This window comes from Budorcas taxicolor, chromosome 1 (assembly GCF_023091745.1).
Source record: "Budorcas taxicolor isolate Tak-1 chromosome 1, Takin1.1, whole genome shotgun sequence".
NCBI classification, from domain to species: Eukaryota; Metazoa; Chordata; class Mammalia; order Artiodactyla; family Bovidae; genus Budorcas; species Budorcas taxicolor.
In genome coordinates, this window is record NC_068910.1 from 216,006,338 (window position 1) to 216,028,081 (window position 21,744).

The following is a 21,744-nucleotide window of genomic DNA, read 5'->3' on the forward strand; positions in this document are numbered from 1 at the left end:
AATGAAATTAGAACATTTCTTTACACTATACACAAAAATAAACTCAAAATAGATTAAAGACCTAAATGTTAAGACCAGAAACCTCAAAACTCTCACAAGAGAACATAGGCATGAATCAGAGCAATATTTTTTGGAACTGTCTTCTCAGGTAAAAGAAATAAAAGCAAAAATAAAGAAACAAACAGGATTGAATTAAACTTAAAAGCTGTTGCTCAGGAAAGGAAGCCATTGATACAACTAAAAGACAATATAGGGAGCAGGAGAAAATATTTGCAAATGAAATGTCTTATGAGGGGTTAATATTCAAAAGAGATAGATAGTTCATTCAACTCCATGCCAAAAAACAAAAAATCCAATTAAAAAAAGAGAGAAGACCTAAACAGATATTTCTCCAAAGAAGACATACAGATGGCCAGCAGGCACATGAAAAGATGCTCAACATTGCTAATCATCAGAAAAATACAAACCACAATGAGATATATCCTCACACCTGTCAGAATAGAAAACTTTAAAATAACAAATGGTTGAGAGAATATGGAAAAAGGGAACCCTTGTACACTGAGTGGGGATGTAAACTGGTACAGCCATTTGGCAGAACAGTATTGGAGGTTCCTTAAAAAAACAAAAAGAGAGCTTCCATATGATCCAGCAATTCTTCTCCTGGGCATATATAAGAAGAAAACAAAATCACTAAAAAATACTAATCTGAAAAGATACATGCACCACAATGTCTATAGCAGTATTATTTACAATAGCCAAGACATGGAAGCACCCAAGTGCCCATCAACAGATGACTGGTTTAAGAAGATGTGCTATATACATATGATGGAATATTACTCAATCATAAAAAGAATGGAATATTGCCACTTGAAGGTACATGAATAGACCTGGAGAATATTAATACTTATTTAAGTAAGTCTGACTCATTGGAAAAGACCCTGATACTGGGAGGGATTGGGGACAGGAGGAGAAGGGGACGACAGAGGATGAGATGGCTGGATGGCATCACCGACTCAATGCACTTGAGTTTGGGTGAACTCCGGGAGTTGGTGATGGACAGGGAGCCCTGGTGTGCTGCAGTTCATGGGGTCACAAAGAGTCATATACAACTGAGCGACTGAACTGACCTGAAGTAAGTCTGAGAGAAAAACACAAATACTGTATGGTATTGTTTATGTGTGGAATATAAAAAATAGTATAAATTAATGTATATAGCAAAACTGAAACAGATTCACAGACACAGAGGAAAAACTAGTGATTAGCAGAGGGGAGAAGATGGGGGGAGGGGCAGGTTAGCGGTATAGGATTAGAGATAAGAAACTATTATGTATAAAATAGATAAGCAACAAGAATATTTTGTATAGCACAGGGACTTCTAGCTATTATCTTGTAACAACTTTGAATATAATCTGTAAAAGTACTGAAACACTGTGCTGTACCCCAGAAACTAATATAATATTGTAAATCAACTATACTTCATTTCTTAAAAAGCATATACTGATACATTTTTGTAAATTCCCAGTTATCCTCCCCTTTCCCCTCATTTGCTTGGAGCCTATGAAATATTATTTAATACTTTGAGATAAATCAAATAAATCAAATGAAACAAATCAAAGGCAACGCCAAAGAATATTCAAACTAATGCAAAATCACACTCATCTCACATGCTAGCAAAGTAATGCTCAAAATTCTCCAAGAGAGACTTCAACAGTACGTGAACCAAGAACTTCCAGATGTTCAAGCTAGATTTAGAAAAGGCAGAGGAACCAGAGATCAAAATTGCCAACATCTGTTGGATCATAGAAAAAGAAAGAGAGCTCCAGAAAAACACCTACTTCTGCTTTATTGACTATGCCAAAGCCTTTGACTGTGTGGATCACAACAAACTGGAAAATTCTGAAAGAGATGGGAATGCCAGACCACCTGACCTGCCTCCTGAGAAATCTGTATGCCGGTCAGGAAGCAACAGTTGGAATCACACATGGAACAACAGATTGGTTCTAAATTGGGAAAGGAGTATGTCAAGGCTGTGTATTGTCACCCTGCTTATTTAACTTCTATGCAGAGTACATCATGAGAAACGCTGGGCTGGAAGAAGAACAAGCTGGAATCAAGATTGCCAGGAGAAATATCAATAACCTCAGATATGGAGATGACACCACCCTTATGGCAGAAAGTGAAAAGGAACTGAAGAGCCTCTTGATGAAAGTGAAAGAGGAGAGTGAAAAAGCTGGCTTAAAACTCAACATTCAAAAAACTAAGATCATGGCATCTGGTCCTATCACTTCATGGGAAATAGATGGGGAAGCGACAGTGACAGTTATTTTCTTGGGCTCCAAAATCACTGCAGATGGTGACTGCAGCCATGAAATTAAAAGACACTTACTCCTTGGAAGGAAAGTTAGACCAACCTAGATAGCATATTAAAAAGCAGAGACATTACTTTGCCAACAAAGGTCTGTCTAGTCAAGGCTACAGCTTTTCCAGTGGTCATGTATTGATGTGAGAGTTGGACCATAAAGAAAGCTGAGCACCAAAGAATTGATGCTTTTGAACTGTAGTTTTGGAGAAGACTCTTGAGAGTCCTTTGGACTGCAAAGAGATCCAACCAGTCCATCCTAAAGGAAGTCAGTCCTGAATATTCATTGGAAAGACTGATGCTGAAGCTGAAGCTCCAATACTTTGGCCACCTGATGAGAAGAACTGACTCAAAAGACCCTGTTTCTGGGAAAGATTGAAGGCAGGAGGAGAAGGGGATGACAGAGAATGAGATAGTTAGATGGCATCACTGACTCAATGGACATGAGTTTGAACAAGCTCTCGGAGTTGATGATGGACAGGGAGGCCTGGCATGCTGCAGTCCTTGGGGTCGCAAAGAGTCGGACATGACTGAGCCACTGAACTGAACTGAATTTGTCACTGAGTTTTGGATAAATGACAAGAAACTCATAGGTTTCTTGGGAAAACCAAATAATGTGTCTCAGACTGATATCAGTCTCCACAGAAAACCTAGAATATAGTCGTTTCTAAGTTACTATCAACTTCCCTGAGAGGAATAAGACTATATAAAGCATATTTCATTGACATCATTCCTCCTAAAATGGAACTTACATTTACATCTTTGGAGTAAGAATGATAGCTTGAAAATATTTTTGCTTTTATTTAGACGATTATAAAAACATATTTAATATAATTTTATTTTTATTTTATGAATGGCTCTGCGAGTGAGTGAGTGAAGTCGCTCAGTCGTGTCTGACTCTTTGTGACCCCGTGGACTGTAGCCTACCAGGATCCTCCATTCATGGGATTCTCCAGGCAAGAATACTGGAGTGGGGTGTCCTTTCCTTCTCCAGGGGATCTTCCCAACCCAGGGTTCAAGCTGAGGTCTCCTGCCTTGCAGGCAGATGCTTTACCCTCTAAGCTACCAGAGCTCTATATGCAATTTCAAATCCAGGTTTATATTTGCACTGATACTGGTGTTTGGCACCCACTGGCAGTACTTGAACTGTTGAGAGAGGAAAGGAAATAAAGTCTGACATAATATATCAATAATACATTCAAAGCAAGCAAAACCCAGATGAGATGATGACATAGAGTGGGAATGATCATTTTATGGCAGTGTAGGTGAGGACGAGCGCTGGAGAATCAAGGCCTGATGGGATCAAGAAGGCAAGCTGAGAGAAGAGGTGACTCTGCAGCAGGCATCGTTTTATATACCTTACCAATATGCACTACGTTTTAAAAATGTATTGAAGTATGGTAAATTTGCAATGCTTTGTTAGTTTCAGGTGTACAGCAAGGAGATTCTGTTACAGACATATATATATATGAGTGTGTGTGTGTATATATATATATATACACACAGAGATTCTTTTCCATTATAGGTCACTATAAGATATTGAGTATCATTCTCTGTGCTATACTGTAGGTCCTTGTTGATTACTTATTTTATTTACTTCACTTTAATTTCATTGTGTATATGTTAATCCCAAACTCCTAATTTATCCCGCCTCCTTGATCTTTCCCCTTTGGTAAGCACAAGTTTATTTTCTAAGTCTGTGAGTCTGTTTCTGTTTTGTAAATAAGTTCGTTTCTATCACTTTTTTAGACTCCACATATTACCAATATCATATGATATTTGTTTCTCTTTGTCTGGCTTACTTCACTTGGTATGATAACCTCTAGATCCATCCATGTTGCCGCAAATGGCATTGTTTCATTTTTTACGGCTGAGTAATATTCCATCGTGTGTGTGTGTGTGTGTGTGTGTGTGTGTGTGTGCGTGTGTGTGTGTGTGTGTGTGTGTACCACATCTTCTTTAACCATTGATCTGTCAATGGACATTTAGATAACTTCCATGTCTTGGCTATAAATGCTTTTTTGTTTTTAGGAACTCTATTTGGGCAAAACAGAATCATCCAATACATTAAATTAGTGTCTTATTGAATTTCCTTGGGTTTGATGTACAAATTTGTTTTTGTTTGATAGTTGTTTAGGAACTCCACACATATGGTATTCAGCTAGTTTATTTCTGTACACGCCTAAATGACATTATGTTAGAATATAGCTACGTAAGAATGGATTTCCCTTTAAATGAGATTACTGTCTATTCCACACTAGGAAACCCTGCTTCGTAGAGCATCAGTGCCGTATTGTCCTTCAGGAGGTGTGAGCTGATAGATGCTTCTGTTAAACTACCAACATGACAGGAACACTTTAATCTTGCCATTTTGCTCCTGGATATATGGGGAAGACTGCATTTATTCTGAGAAGCTCTTTACTTAATTGCCATGTGACCAGGCAGGGCCATTATGGGCTTAACTCTGGGCTTTCACAGGCTACCGTCAGGGGTCCAAGGTCTGTGAAATAGAGAAGCACAGAGCAACCAAATAGGCTGTTCTCCTTTTAGCTGAGGTTCAAGATCCATTCAGGTTAATTATTTGTGTATTCATTCATAAATAAAAATTTAAAGAAAATTGTTTACATGTGCAGGCTTCCCTGATGGCTCAGTGGTTAAAAAAAAAAAAAAAAAGGCTACCTGCCAGTGCAGACGTGGATCCAATCCCTGGGTCAGGAGGATCCTCTGGAGAAGGAAATGGCAACACACTCCAGTATTCTTGCCTGGGAAATGCCATGGACAGAGGAGCCTGATGGGCTACAGTCCATGGGGTCACAAAGAGTCAGACATATGAGAAATAGATTTAAGGGCCTAGATCTGATAGATAGAGTGCCTGATAAACTATGGAATGAGGTTCGTGACATTGTATAGGAGACAGGGATCAAGACCATCCCCATGGAAAAGAAATGCAAAAAAGAAAAATGGCTGTCTGGGGAGGCCTTACAAATAGCTGTGAAAAGAAGAGAAGTGAAAAGCAAAGGAAAAAAGGAAAGATATAAGCATCTGAATGCAGAGTTCCAAAGAATAGCAAGAAGAGATAAGAAAGCCTTCTTCAGAGATCAATGCAAAGAAATAGAGGAAAACAACAGAATGGGAAAGACTAGAGATCTCTTCAAGAAAATTAGAGATACCAAGGGAACATTTCATGCAAGAACGGGCTCAATAAAGGACAGAAATGGTATGGACCTAACAGAAGCAGAAGATATTAAGAAGAGGTGGCAAGAATACACGGAAGAACTGTACAAAAAAGATCTTCATGACCCAGATAATCATGATGATGTGATCACCAATCTAGAGCCAGACATCTTGGAATGTGAAGTCAAGTGGGCCTCAGAAAGGATCACTACGAACAAAGCTAGTGGAGGTGATGGAATTCCAGTTGAGCTGTTTCAAATCCTGAAAGATGATGCTGTGAAAGTGGTGCACTCAATATGCCAGCAAATTTGGAAAACTCAGCAGTGGCCACAGGACTGGAAAAGGTCAGTTTTCATTCCAATCCCAAAGAAAGGCAATGACAAAGAATGCTCAAACTACCACACAATTCAACTCATCTCACATGCTAGTGAAGTAATGCTCAAAATTCTCCAAGCCAGGCTTCAGCAATACATGAACCGTGAACTCCCTGATGGTCAAGCTGGTTTTAGAAAAGGCAGAGGAACCAGAGATCAAATTGCCAACATCTGCTGGATCATCGAAAAAGCAAGAGAGTTTCAGAAAAACATCTATTTCTGCTTTATTGACTATGCCAAAGCCTTTGACTGTGTGGATCACAATAAACTGTAGAAAATTCTGAAAGAGATGGAATACCAGACTACCTAACCTGCCTCTTCAGAAATCTGTATGCAGGTCAGGAAGCAACAGTTAGAACTGGACATGGAACAACAGACTGGTTCCAAATAGGAAAGGGAGTACGTCAAGGCTGTATATTGTCACCCTGCTTATGCAACTTCTCTGCAGAGTACATCATGAGAAATGCTGGGCTGGAAGAAGAACAAGCTGGAATCAAGTTTGCCGGGAGAAATATCAAACACCTCAGATATGCAGATGACACCACCCTTATGGCAGAAAGTGAAGAGGAGCTAAAAAGCCTCTTGATGAAAGTGAAAGAGGAGAGCAAAAAAGTTGGCCTAAAGCTCAACATTCAGAAAACGAAGATCATGGCATCCGGTCCCATCACTTCATGGGAAATAGATGGGGAAACATTAGAAACAGTGTCAGACTTTATTTTGGGGGGCTCCAAAATCACTGCAGATGGTGACTGCAGCCATGAAATTAAAAGACGCTTACTCCTTGGAAGAAAAGTTATGACCAACCTAGATAGCATATTCAAAAGCAGAGACATTACTTTGCCGACTAAGGTCCATCTAGTCAAGGCTATGGTTTTTCCTGAGGTCATGTATGGATGTGAGAGTTGTACTGTGAAGAAGGCTGAGCACCAAAGAATTGATGGGTTTGAACTGTGGTGTTGGAGAAGACTCTTGAGAGTTCCCTGGACTGCAAGGAGATCCAACCAGTCCATTCTGAAGGAGATCAGCCCTGGGATTTCTTTGGAAGGAATGATGCTAAAGCTGAAGCTCCAGTACTTTGGCCACCTCATGCGAAGAGTTGACTCATTGGAAAAGACTCTGATGCTGGGAGGGATTGGGAGCAGGAGGAGAAGGGGATGACAGAGGATGAGATGGCTGGATGGCATCACTGACTAGATGGACGTGAGTCTGAGTGAACTCCGGGAGATGGTGATGAACAGGGAGGCCTGGCGTGCTGCGATTCATGGGGTCGCAAAGAGTTGGACACGACTGAGCGACTGAACTGACTGAACTGAGTACATATGCAATGATGTCATGGGGGTCTCTCATACTACGATTTTGGAATGAAACAACGAACCACACGGAACCCCAGGCTCCAGGGAGACAAGACAACGGGATAAACTGTAATAAACGCCACAGCAGAGGTGTAAAACGGAATTAAGAACGGAACAACTCTGGATTTTGGCTGAGAGTAAAGATGGGCTTTGAAGAGGAAAAGGCTTCAATCAGGGCCTTGAGGGGTGGTAGGGCTTCACTGGGAGGAAAAAGGTCTCAGGGAGTGTGACCAGAGGTCCAGAAGGGTGGAACAGCAGTTCACCCAAAGCAGACAAGAGTCCAGTGTGGCCGGAACTCTGTGCTCATGATGTGGAGAGATGGGAAGTGAGGTTAAGATAGGTGAGGCTGAATTCTGGGTTCTATTCTGGGGTAAAATTTCAATATGGAAATTTCTGAGGAAACCATGAATTTTAAAGCAAAAATGCAATAAGCTAATGAGGATGTCATAGAATCCGTCAATCCAGAAAGCATGCTTGATGTGCATCTTCTGCCACAGACTGTGGAACACGTGAAGAGCCTTTCATCAGAGACCTCGTCAGCTTCCTCCACCTAATACCTGCCATCAGCCGGTTACACATGGCTCAGTCAATCAACGGTCACTGATAAACATCAGAGCTTTCCAACTCACGGGAGACCGATGCTTTGATTTTCCTCATCTTCTGAATCAATGAGTTTGCAGATGTTCTCAAGCACTGGTGGTGGGTACTGATTGAATCCTCCTATTGAGAGAGGAAAATGATAGTTAAATTTTAAACTACAAATTGTATGTGCTAAGGGGAAGACAACTGCGGTAGGAATCTTCGTGAAGCAATAAATGTCACTAAAATATTTCAGCACAATTTGGCTGGGATGAGAACAGAATATAGTAGCAACTGGAAATAGCATTCAGAATTTGATTATAGAATATTTTTCAGCCAGAGAATTACCAGGGACTTCCTCAAATTGTTCATTTGAAAAGTTCATTGTGAGCCAGAGACATTTGATTTCCATATGGTCAGGCTGACATGATCTAAGGAAATTTTTATTCTAATTCTATAAAACTTTCTTCACTCAGACTTATGCTAATAGCTGAAATATAGAAGAGGTAATGTTTTATTACATAATGCTATGTCTGTGTTTCTGCACCAATTAACACTGATTTCCTAGCGGGAAAATCTGGCAAGAATAGTGGAGTGGGTCGCCATGCCCTCCTCCAGGGGATCTTCCCGACCCAGGGATGGAACCTGCGTCTCTCATGTCTGCCACATCGGTAGGCAGGTTCTTTACCACGAGCACTACCTGTATATTCCCTTTTTGTATATGCATAAGAGCGACATATCATAGTCTGTCTAAAATAACTCTTTCAATGACTATAAATTAAAAAACTCTCACAGGAAAGTCAGTATCAACATTTACTTGGAAGTACTTTTTCTTTCTTCTTTCATAATATAATGGTGCATTACAATGGAAGGATTTAGAGGTAAAGAAATAACATGATATTCTCAAAGGGGCAATTATTGGATTCTTCAATCAAACATGATTGCAGGAAAAAGGAGAAGCTCCTTCTGCAATGAAGAGTGAACTCCCAAGATGTTGTCACCATGGTAGTGTTAGAGATTCCTTGAATACTAAGGTGACTCTGGAATCCTAAGGTGGTGGAATTGGTTCCAGCAGAACCTAACTCTACACCTGTCAGATTCGCAGAAAGAAGAGGTTCAGCTCTGATTTCATGGGGTCTTCTAGAGCAGGGTTTCTCAACCTCAATACTATTGACATTTTGGGCTGGATTGTTCCTTATTGTGGGGGAAGCATCCTACGCATTGTCAGATGTTTAGCAGCCTCCTTGGTCTCTATTCAGGTGGTGCTAGTAGTAAAGAACCAGCCTGGCAATGCAGGAGACATAAGAGAAGCAAGTTCAATCCCTGGGTTGGAAAGATCCCCTGGAGGAGGGCAGGGCAACCCACTTCAGTATGCTTGCCTGGAGAATGCCATGGACAGAAGAACCTGGCGAGCTACAGTCCCTAGCGTCGCAAAGAGTTGGACATGACTGAAGTGACTTAGCAAGGATGCGTTGGTCTCTACCCACTAAACACCAGTAGTATCCCCTCCCTTAGTTGTGACAAATAAAAATGTCTCCAGGTATTTCCAAATGCTATCTGGGGGGCAAAATCATCCCCAGCTGAGAACTGTCTGTCTAGAAAGAGCATTTATTGAACCACTTGTGGTGAGGAACAAGGTATTTTTATTTCCAGCCCTTTGCAGACTGATCCTTTTGGTTTATCTTTTGTTCAGTGAGTCAAAGTACACATTCTTACACTTGTATAATGTGGTCATGTCAAATTGCTCTAAAGGTTTCTAGATGCTTGCTATCAATTTGTGTATTTCTCTCTTTACTCTTCAGCTTATGGACTAACACTGGTCCAATGGGTGACACTTTGTAGTGCATTGGCCTAGAACTTTGCTACTCTAAGTATGATCTGTGGACCAGAAGCACTGACATTGCTGAGGAGCCTGTTAGAAATGTAGAATCTCAGGTTCCACCCTACACATACTGAATCAGAACCTGCATTCTGACAAGATTCCTGTGTGATTTGTATGCTTAGACTTTTGGAGGGTGGCACTTTCACACAGGTCTCCAGGTATGCCAAGATTGGAAATAAACCAGGTGTAGTAGGGAAAACTTTTATTTAAATGTTCAGCCTGGAGACCACATAAGGGCTGCAAGAACTTGGTTAGGTTGAGTGAGTGTGTTTTAGGAGATCTGAAGTCACTCTATGCGTTATAGTGCTGAGATTTTTGGCTAAGAGACATTCTATCATGAAAGAGGTCTCATGACTCAGGTATAAATAGGGTATAACCAAGATGTGTCCTATTTCTCTCACCCTTTCACCACCTAATTCATATATTTTGGTAAGCTGTAGATACAGGGATATCTTGGGTTATCAATACTATTAACAAACCCTAATTTATTAAAACAAAGGGACAAAAAAAAATAGTGACTTACGTCTCACTGAGTACACAAATGGCTTTAAAAACTTCACAACATAATCCAGATTTGGTTTATGAATTCTCCCCAGCTGTATCAGATGGTGATCAAGCGGGTGACTGGCCAGCTCCTTCATGTCCTCCTCGGATGTCAAACCCAGGGAAATCACAAATATGACATAGCCTTGACACTTGGCCCTCAGAGCCATCTTCTTCAAGAATTCCTTTCTCTCACGATTTTCTCCAGCGGAGACCACAAAGATGACCCTGTATTTTCTTAGCTTGGGCGTTGCTGGGAAGAGATTCTCCATGGCCCACAGTAGGGCATGGCCAATGGTGGCTTCCCCATTTAGCTGCTGGAGGTTAGTCTCAATGTGCCTTTTCATCAGAGCTTGACTGTTATAAGTTGTAAACTCAAACTCTGTTTTTACCACTTTCTTCTCTCTCCTATCCCAAGGAGAATAGCTCAACAAGGCAATCCTATCACCAGAGTCTGAGACCATAGGGTCTGAGGCAATGTCAAAGTTATCAAGCATTGAGGTCACCAAGGCTTTCACATCCTTAAACTCATCACTTGCTATATTTCTGGAATTGTCTAAGAGGAAGGCGACATCCATGTACGAATTTTCAGGTAAGACGATTTCTTTCTTGCAAGTATTTGGAAAACATTTATCTGAAAACACAGAGATTCATCATTGGTTCAGTGTTGGCAAAAGGAGACACTGTTGGTTGAGATCTTCCAGTGAATAAGGAACTGATTATCAAAAATTAATCATCTGATCAATACCTCTTCAACTTCAATACCTTATCATTTAAATTAATATGGAATTTTCAACTTCCTCATAATTTCTACGACCACTAGCAGACAATTTGGGAACATCTTTGTTGAAAGTAGATATAAGTAACATGTATATTTGAAGTCTATAATTCATGTCCAAACTCATTTAGAAAATATTTTTAATATTTTAGAAGCATTTGATACAAACTATCACATTGTCCCCAAGAAGAGCGAAATCAATTGGGATAATCTTCTGAACTAATTTTTACATTCTATGGAAACATCCAACATTACAGAGATTGAAACCCTGACATATGGTGTTGAAAGACTGAAAAACTTAAAAGAGAATCTACAATCAAAAATCTTTGATAAAGATAGATTTAATAACTCACCCAGAAGGCATTTACGTGTTTCAGCCCAATAAATTCTTTTTCATTAGTCTTACCATAGCAAAGTGTACAGCGCTGAAGCCTTTCTAATGGAGCATATTCCCCATTTGGAGGAACAGAAAGCACCTGAAATGTTCCTGTGTTGTCAAACTGCATTGAAAAAGAAATATATGCTCATTTGATTGTTTTCTTTAGTCTTCATTGTTACAGGGGAGAATCTGTTTCTTTAACTTTAACGTTTGCTTCCCATTGCTTTTGTTCACTGAAAGGATACTGTCCATACATAATTGCCTTGGGGTACCCTGACCCTCTGCCTGAATGTTAAACCAAAGTGTCTTTATTCAGAGTCACAGGTGATTCTGTCTGCCTGTGAATGGCTGCAAGAAAGAAGAAATTAACACATCCCTACCTGAGGCTGACCATTCCAGGAGTTTTGCAAGATTAATGGCCTTTTTACTTTACTTCCTCACCTCCCATCTCCCCTCTGTTTTATAGAAGAAACTGGCCTTCACACCCCAATAAGATGGCTTTTTAGAGGTTATTCTGAGACATTAGTTGGTCATCTTGCCTGCTAGTTTTCCAAATAAAGTCATTACAACTTGCCTCAACACCTTGTCTCCAGATTTACTGGCCTGTTGTTCAACAAGCAGAGCAAGGTTGGACTTGGTAACATCATCAAGAATTCACTGTGCACCCACTTCAAGAGTTTGAAAAACACCTGACCGGTCACCATCACCTTGCACTGTTGCTCATTGCTCTCTTCTATGCATCTTCATGTATGCACACACATACAAACACACACTCACACACACATACAAACTATCCCCCTCTGATCCTAAACATAACCTAAGGGAAATGTAGAAACTGTATCAGCAGCTCAATTTTATAAGAGAACTGCCACAAAATAACCACAAGATTCACTCACTGGGTTAGATATTAAAACCACCTTCCTGTCTCCAACTCTGTGTCCAACTCTATGCAACCCCATAGATGGCAGCCCACCAGGCTCCCCTGTCCCTGGGATTCTCCAGGCAAGAACACTGGAGTGGGTTGCCATTTCCTTCTCCAATGCATGAAAGTGAAAAGTGGAAGTGAAGTTGCTCAGTTGTGTCCGACCCTCAGCGACCCCATGGACTGCAGCCTTCCAGGCTCCTCTGTCCACGGGATTTTCCAGGCAAGAGTACTGGAGTGGGGTGCCATTGACCTGCAATTCTGCATTGAATTTTTGCACATTTCTGATTATGTACCAGCTGATTATGTGCTATACATCAGCTTCTGGAGTTGGGTCCTGTAGAAATTTTACATTCACAAGTCACCTTTGACTTCTTTAAGCAGTGATTCCAACTATTTCTGGGCTTCCCAGGTGGCACTAGTGGTAAAGAACCCGCCTGCCAATGCAGCAGACATAAGAGATGTGGGTTCCATCCCTGGGTCAGGAAGATGCCCTGGAGGAGGGCCTGGCAACCCAGTCCAGTGATCTTGCCGGGAGAATTCCATGGACAGAGGAGCCTGGCAGGTTACAGCCCATAGGGTTGCAAAGAGTCAGACACAACTGAAGTAACTCAGCACGCATGCATACCACTATTTCCACCCAATTATGCTATCTATTTGGAGAAGGCAATGGCATCCCACTCCAGTACTCTTGCTTGGAAAACCCCATGGACGGAGGAGCCTGGTAGGCTGCAGTCCATGGGGTTGCTAAGAGTCGGGCACGACTGAGCAACTTCACTTTCACTTTTTACTTTCATGCATTGGAGAAGGAAATGGCACCCCACTCCAGTGTTCTTGCCTGGAGAATCCCAGGGATGGTGGAGTCTGGTGGGCTGCCATCTATGGGGTCGCACAGAGTCGTACACGACTGAGCGACTTCACTTTCACTTTTCACTTTCATGCATTGGAGAAGGCAATGGCACCCTACTCCAGTGTTCTTGCCTGGAGAATCCCAGGGATGGTAGAGTCTGGTGGGCTGCTGTCTATGGGGTCACTAAGAGTCAGGCATGACTGAGCGACTTCACTTTCACTTTTCACTTTCATGCATTGGAGAAGGCAATGGCACCCTACTCCAGTGTTCTTGCCTGGAGAATCCCAGGGTTGGTGGAGTCTGGTGGGCTGCCGTCTATGGGGTCGCACAGAGTCAGACACGACTGAAGCGACTTAGCAGCAGTAGCAGCATGCTCTCTATTAATAGAAAAAGGTGCATCTTTCAGATGTCAACTGGATTTCCCTGATCACAAATTCCAAGTAAAAGTCTATTCCAGTCATACATCCCTTCACTGTTCACCTGAAACTATTACAGCATTGTTAATCGGCTATACCCCAATACAAAATAAAACGTTCAAAAGAAAAAAAGTCTATTCCATACTACTCAGCCATAGAAAAGAATGAAATAATGCCATTTCCGGCAACATGGATGGACCTAGAGAAAGACAAATATCATATCACTTATATATGGAATCTAAAACACAGCACAAATGACCATATATACAAAACAGAGACGGACACATAGATATGGAGAAAAGACTTGTGGTTGCCGAGGGGGTGCAGAGGAGGGAAGGACTGGGAGTTTGGGGTTAGCAGATGCAAACTATTATATATAGGATGGATAAACAACAAGAGCCTGCTGTATAGCACAGGAGACTATATTCAATATCGTGATAAACCATAATGGAAAAAGAATGACTATATATGTATAACTGGGTCTCTTTGCCGTACAGCAGAAATTAACACAATGTGTAAATCAACTATACTTCAATTTATTCATTCAGTGACTCAATGACTGTACATTGGGCATTTACTTTGTATGAGGCACCATGCATCACAGATACTTTGATTACATGGAAGAAATAAATCATTCTCAGGTGATGAGTGGATCTCTTGATCCACAGACATGCTCCTGCTTTTGTTTCTTCCCCCTCAAGAAATTAACAGATTAGAAAAACCATCCCCTCTGTTTTTCTGTAAAGTGCTGAGCATTTTGAAATCTTTATAATCATTCCAGCCTTATAGTTAGAAAGTAGCTACTACATTTCTGCTCTCTAATTTTTATGAAACTGGATGCTTTGGTATAATTTTGTATTGATCTTGCTGCTCCCCTGGGTCAAACATTAAATGCCTATCCCTTTTCCAGTGGATCTTCCTGACCCAGGAATCGAACTGGGGTCTCCTGCATTGCAGGAGGATTCTTTACCAACTGAGCTATCAGGGAAGCCCAAAACATTAATTGCAACCCTGGTAAATCAAGTAAGTTTATTCACAGGAGTCAACCACATGCTCTTCATTCATTTGTTCATTCAACAAATATTCATTGAGTGCATACAATGTCAAATAGGTACTATTCTAGGTGCTGGGGATACAGAAATAGACAAAGCAGATGAATGCTCTCCCCTATATTCCAGTGGGGGGACACAAACCATAAGAAAACAAATAAATAAATAATCTATATTGGGAGGTAATATTTTTATAAAAATACTTTAACTTTCTACAATTCTTTCTGTCGGGATCAACTGTGACTCTTTTCAAGAGTCCTATTTTCAAAAGGCTCTTATTTTCAAAAATAATTGTGTTTTTCTTAAGAGATTAAATCTCTTCATGTTATAGAGGGCTTTTCTTTGTATAATAGAAACACATGTACTTGTGGGCTTCCCAGTCGGCACTAGTGATAAAGAACCTGCCTGCCAATGCAGACCATGTTGAGGGACGTGGGTTTGATCCCTGGGTTAGGAAGATCCCCTGGAGAAGGGCATGGCACTCCATACCCACTCCAGTATTCTTGCCTGAAGAATCCCATGGACAGAGGAGCCTGATGGGCTATGGTCCATAGGGTCGCAAAGAGCTGGACACGACTAAAGCAAATTAGCATGTACTCACACGTGTGTATTTGTGTAAAATAGATCTTTATAATCTCTTGGAAAACATAATGGCTCCCCCCAGGTTTAGGAGCATGTATTTCATGGTTAATAGGAACAATTTTATAACAGCAGAACAGTAGATGGATAAGTTCTTATGTTTGGTGGGAGAAAGAGGGAAGCACAGATCCCATGAGAATCTGTGAATCCAAAAGGGACAGAACTCCTCTTGGGAAAAAGGTTCATACACATCAAAGTTTTACACAACATTAAGGGTTCAAAAGTCCCTTAAACGTCACCCATCACAGGTTAAGACCAGCTGTTCAATGAGACACAGCCAAGAGATGGCACATTTGAGAAGTACTAGATCAGCAGAAGACACAGCCCACTCTATCAGACAAACCCAAGTTCAAAGCTTGATTTAGCCCCTTAGTAGCTGTACAAAATGGGAGAAGTCACTCAACAATCTGGGCCTCAGTGTCTCGACTTTTAAGTGGAGATAAGATGAATTCAGTTCAGTGTTTACTAGAAACTGGATTTCAAGGACTCTGGCAACAAGACAGCTATGACAATTGCAAAGGGGGTCAAGAGACCACTTGATTCCTACTTCCCAGTATTCCTATTCTGCCAGTACCAGTATCTAAAAATAAAGACATTGCCAAGGGAGGTACTTACCCCAAAAGCCTCATCGAGGTAGACCTTTTCATTAAAAGCAAAGACTGCGGGGCTGATATCCAAGGCGCTAAACTCCATGGTGGCCGTGATGACGGATGACCTACTTGCAGCTTGTCCGTTGCTAAAAAACACAGCAACTCTCTGCACATTTGCTCCTGCAGACGTCCGCTTAAAGATGTTCCGAGCCACAAACCTCATCGCATTCCCAATGTCTTGGACTTCCCCAGAGTTTTGATATTTTATTTGGGAGAGAAGCTGAAGAAGCTGCTTCTTGCTACGGTAGTCAGACCCACGGATGAGGTAGCTGGTGCCCGAGTTGTAGGAAACCACAACAACTCTTGCTCCCACGGGACAATTACTTTCCCTGATGTGAAGGTCGCCGACAATAGAAGTGATGATGTCCCTCATTTCATTAAATCTCTGCTCTGTGATATCGTTGGACTGGTCCAGGGCAAATACCAGTTCTGTTGGATACACAGGACACTTTTCTACAAAAATGAGAGTCAGAAGTGTTAAGTTGTTTCACTGGGTCAAAAGGCATTCCCATTCCATTTACTCCAGTGAGACAGTCGACACTGAGGTCTGGGAAAATGCAGCTGTCTCATGAAATCCAGAATCAGAGCTATCCATGTGTAAAGCGGGGAAAGGATTCTGCTTTGTTAGCCTATGGTGTTACCTAAATACAGAATAGTGATACCTGGCAATATAATGTTCAGACTTCACCATCTACCCTCCATCTTCTATTTAAAAAGAAACTGCAAGGAGTGTTTGGACTGATGGAATTATCCTGTATCCTGATTGTGGTGGTGATTACACAAATCATGCATGTGTAAAAACTGAACAAGAGTGAATTTTGCTCTATGGAAAATTTTAAAAGGAAACTATGGCTTTTCGGAAAATCTGAAAGCTTATTCTCTTTAAAAAAAGAAAAGAAAACTTCAGAAATGACCTACTAATAATGATAAAGACAGCCGGAAGATTTTCATCCATTTATGTGGCAAATACCGGAGTATTCATCATGTGACATGCAGGGTAACATGCACTGTGAGGTACATGTGAAGATGAACAAACACAGGTCTACCTTCGAGGAGCTTGTCTGCGGAGGCTCGTGATATCGAAAGGTAGACGGTGATCATTATTCTTCTTGGGGATTATCCTTCAGAGGACAAAGAGGCTGTTTCTGGGGAGAGGGGATTTCAGGGGCTTTGGGATGACAGCCACGGTGTCAGGAGGAAGGGGCCACGGCAGACCTGCACTGAGCTGTCTGTAACCCCCAACTCAGTCCTAATGGTTTTATGGTAACTGCACCTTGGAAATTTCACAGGGAGTCTCCTCTATGACTATAAATAATGGCCTTGTTAAAGTCTGAATGCAGGAAGAGAAAAAGAAATTATTTAAAAATTAGCCAACCCTCCATATACACAGGCTGTTTTACTCTCCCCAATCTGGCTTACTCCCAAAGCACATTAAATTCAAAGTATCCCATCTGCCAACCGCTGTCCTCAGTAATAGAAGTAGTGGAGAAAGTGTTGATTTCAAGATGTGTTTTGATTCAAGACGTTTTACTGTGAAGGAATTTTTAAAAATATGAAACCCAGCAATGGAAAACAAAATGAGAAAAATGGTATCTTGTTTCTTGTTGTTCAGTTGCAAAGTCATGTCTGACTCTTTGCAACCTCATGGACCGTAGCACGTATTTCCTAACCTTATAGTAAAAATGCGTAACAAAATGGTAGATAAGTATCTTCATAGATGACCCACCATCACAGATATCCCCAGAAGGCAGTACCAACTTCCATTTATTTTTAATCTCTCGCTTTCCTAGTGCTGGCAAGGTACCTGATAAATTTAACTCAAATCCATGAAGTTTTATTGAGCTTTTAGACATCAGATTTTGGGGGGAATTAAAGGGAACGGCACCAACCTTAGGGATGAGCTCAAAGATCCTGTTACTCTAGCTCAACAGGCCTCTAGGAGACCAGGAGGTCTTGGAGTTGACCTAACTGGTTTCAGGGGCAACATCATCTGAGGGATCACTGAACGCCAGCTGCAGTCGAGGCCCTGAAAGATCCTCCTCCATCCTCCGGGTCAGGCTGACAGTGGTGGACACGTGGAGGTGAGAGGTGTGAATGGAGGTCAAAGGGAAGAAAGGAGTCACCACCTGTCCAAGGTGCCAGTGTCCACAGACTTAGCAGCAGATGGAGCAACAGAATGAGGTCAGACGCCTGGCCTTGCCCTGAACTGCTCAGCAGCAAAGAACCTACCCCGTGAAGAGAATGAGTTGGAAACTGTGGCAGCACTTGGAAAGAACAGCTTGTGAAGGGGCTGGGGACCAGGTGGTCAGCATTTTAGTCAGGTCCAAACGTGATGTGTACAGTTACAGTCATAATGTGTGTCTGCAAAGAGGTTAGAAGTCCCTTTTCTCATGGGGATGAGAGGTGTTTTTTTTTTCTTTATGAGGTCCTTTTTCAAATCTTTAGCCCATTTATCTTTACTGTTACTTTATTACTTTTTGACGTGTAGTTGATTTACAATGTTGTATAAATTTCAGGCATACAGCAAAGTGATTCATTTATATATAAATATATATATATATTCAGACTCTTTTCTCTTATAGGTTATTATAAAATATGGAACAGAGTTCTCTGTGCTATACAGTGTCTTTGCTGGTAGTCTGTTTTATATATAGTAGTGTGTATGTGGGCTTGTCAGAATGCAGGAAGTAGTTCAGCAAGAGAAATAATATGGTAAGAATACTCACCTTTCCAACAAGCTATAAAAAGGAGAGAGAGAGAAAGAGAGTCTGTTACATTTTTGGGACTCAGACTGACAATAACCCCCAAAACAAAATTTCAACAAACCTTAGTATTTTGTTTAGCTCTTATTGCAAATGAAGCTAATTCCTAATTACAGGAAGTCAAGGTTAAAAGGGAGAGGAGGATGGACACAGAATTCTACTATTTTATGGGTCTTCCTGACCTTTCCTCCTTGTGAGCCCTGGCCAGCGGACATTACCAGAACTCTGGTTGGAAATTGAATCACTGATCATTTGTTTTAAAAACACAACAGATAAGCCTCTGATCAAATGGCATGATAGCTAAAATTAAATTTGTTCTGTTTCTCTTTTTATAGCCTTCTGAGAGCCATTCAGCAGGGCAGGACTAAAATATGGGGTCTTCTTGTCTTCCTTGATGAACACCTTGGGAACCTTTATTTTTCTGCTGAACTGTGGGGATTTCCAAATGAACTTTGTCTCTGCTTAAAAAAAAAGAAAAATACAGCTCCTGTGTTTGAGTGATCTCTGTATCCAGACAGAAGGAACACCCAAGGCTTTATCCTGAGCATCTGGTTTCTCCAAGTGATTTGCTTGGTAAGCGTGAGACGAATCAGGCGGAAATAAAGGTAAATCTTTAAGCACAAGCCTAACCATTCCCATGCTCCTGTTATGCAATACCCTGGAAGCAAATGATTACGCCAAGACACTAAAAGACTTTACTAGTCCTGGCAACAACCCAGCTGTCAGCCCGCTCGCCCACAGCCCGCGCCCCCTCACGTCAGTCCTATGAGCACGTTTGTTCGCCTTTATCCTGCAGCTGCTGAGATGCTGAGGGTCAGCAGAGGGCACACAGGGCCCACCGCCTCCTCTGCATCTCAAGGCCTGAAATAGACTCCTTCTTCTGACTGAGAAGTCCCATTGGTTAACCTCCAGCCCAGCTGTGATGCCAGAAGCACAGACTCTAGAACAGACACTTATGTCTGGGTTTCAGTCTGGCAAAGCTGCATGACTTCTTTCAAGGGTGTTTCTTGTTTTATATTTTTATGTGTATATTTATTTATATTCTATTTATATATTTATATTTAGCTTTTCCTGAAAGTCCTGTTTATTATGTCTCTTCTTCTAAAACTCTAATTACTAGGGCCCTCCTATGTTATTCCAACCACCGCTTTCTCTCCCCATTCTCCACAGCCTCCCAGGGCCCAGGCCCCCATCCCAGGGTGGCTAGAGCGGTTCTAGGGCTGAAGAACAACCCCGATGGAGCACGATTCCAACCCTGCAGGGCCTTGGGTGTCAGCCGTCAAGGAAGACCGTCTAAATTAGCTCCAAAGGTCTTTTTCCCCATCTGAGTTCTGCATTCTGCAGCTCCGTGGTCTGGTTACAAATCCTGCCCACTCCCTCCCCACCACCGAATTTCCTAACTCCTTTCAGGCAGTATTGCAAAGTGCCCTTCAAAGCCCAAATCCTCCAAGGCGGGCACTCACCTCCCCACCCCTCTACCTCTCGGGTCGTCCTTGATTTAGGTCACATGCTCTTCTCTCCACAGTGGCCCTCCCCTTGTTCTCTCCCTGAGCCCGGGGCTGGTTCTCACCCCCTCACTGTGCTGGAGAGCCGTTCAGCTCTCAAGAGACATCTTTGACATGGGTTCCCTGCCCCACCCATACCCAACACCTCACTCTGGAGTTCTCTCCATTGGCTGCATTTTGCCTTTTCCCAAGTTGCCCAAACTTGGCAGGACTCTCCGCAATGCCTTTTTCTGGGGTCAGGTCCACCCTGTTGCTAGGGCAACTCCCTGGGCTCATCCCTTGGGTTTCTGTATCTGTCTCTCTAGTTGCACATTCTTGGGAATCTCATCCATCCCTGCGCCTCTAAGGACATTAGTGACTCCAGCTTTCTGAGTTTCTTCCCTGATTCTCACCTTTAAAGGACTCCATTTCATCAGCTGCCTGTAGATCCTTTCACTTTAGGGTCTGCGCAGCATTCCTTTCCCTCCGAAATGTGGAAACGCTTCACCTCTTCCTACCAATCTATTTTCTTCACAACTCTTCCTCTGCCCGCTCATCCACGATGGTACCAAACCTCTCCCCATCTGGTCTTACGGTATTTCAGACTTGATTCTGTTGTTGGTCTTTCCTGGCCATGCATCTGCAGACTCCATTTTTATCTAATCTCCTTCAGTAAGTCTCTCAGATTTTCTATTCTTCTGATTGTGAGTGTATGGCATGATTATAAACCACAATGGAAACACGAAGAAAGAAAAACCACCTAAAAGTCTATCATCCGAACATAATATATGGCTACATTTTCCCGATTTCTCTTCTCATATTTGTTTCCAGTGTTTCTGTGTGCGTGTGTGAGTGTGTGTGTGTGTGCGTGCGTGCGCATGTGTGTGTGTACATGTAGGAGCTTCCCTGGTGGCTCAGTGGGAAAGAATGTGCCTGCCAATGCAGGAGACTTGGATTTAATTTCTGGATCAGGGAGATCCCCTTGAGAAGGAAATGGCAACCCACTTCAGTATTCTCACCTGGGAAATCCCATGGACAGAGAGGCCTGGTGGGCCTCAGTCCATCGGGCCGCAAAAAGTCGGACACGGGACATAATTGAGCAATCAGGCACCAACAGCATATATATAACCTCAGACTGCTACGGTCTCCCTTTTAACATCATGCGCTCCAGGCCCGGGTACATAACTGCTATCTGTGTGAGCAAAGTCACACACCTTTTGAGTTGGTCACATCATATCTCACGGGCGTGTTTTCTCTCCCTCTAGAAAGTACACCTCTAAGCTAAGGCTTGTGTCTCTTCCTTCCACCTTTGTCATGAGCTGTTCCCACAGCAGGCACTCAGAGCAAGCCTGCTGCCAAGGACATATGGCTTCTCCACCAGCGAGTCCAGGCTACTGATTCCACATCCCCTACACAGCTTTCGTCCTAAGCGCCCTCACCCATCACAGCTGCCCTAAGACACACACAGATACTCACGACTATGGTCCCGCGTGAACTGGATTAGATCACATTGCTGTGTGTGGAAAAGGAGAGAGAAAACAAGAAACATGAG

General features: G+C 42.1%; 1 protein-coding gene across 1 annotated transcript in view; it reads right to left on the bottom strand.

Moving 5' to 3' along the window:
- The window catches only part of COL6A5 (collagen type VI alpha 5 chain), a 119,202-nt gene that overhangs the window by 37,552 nt on the left and 59,906 nt on the right, over positions 1 to 21,744 (bottom strand). Inside the window, exons 30-35 of the mRNA XM_052640693.1 lie at positions 21,669 to 21,705; positions 18,673 to 18,684; positions 15,912 to 16,399; positions 11,448 to 11,541; positions 10,244 to 10,897; positions 7,889 to 7,979 (exon numbers count right to left, since the gene is read on the bottom strand). Of these exons, the coding sequence (XP_052496653.1) occupies positions 7,889 to 7,979; positions 10,244 to 10,897; positions 11,448 to 11,541; positions 15,912 to 16,399; positions 18,673 to 18,684; positions 21,669 to 21,705 (1,376 nt within the window). The remainder of the gene's footprint in view (positions 1 to 7,888; positions 7,980 to 10,243; positions 10,898 to 11,447; positions 11,542 to 15,911; positions 16,400 to 18,672; positions 18,685 to 21,668; positions 21,706 to 21,744) is intronic.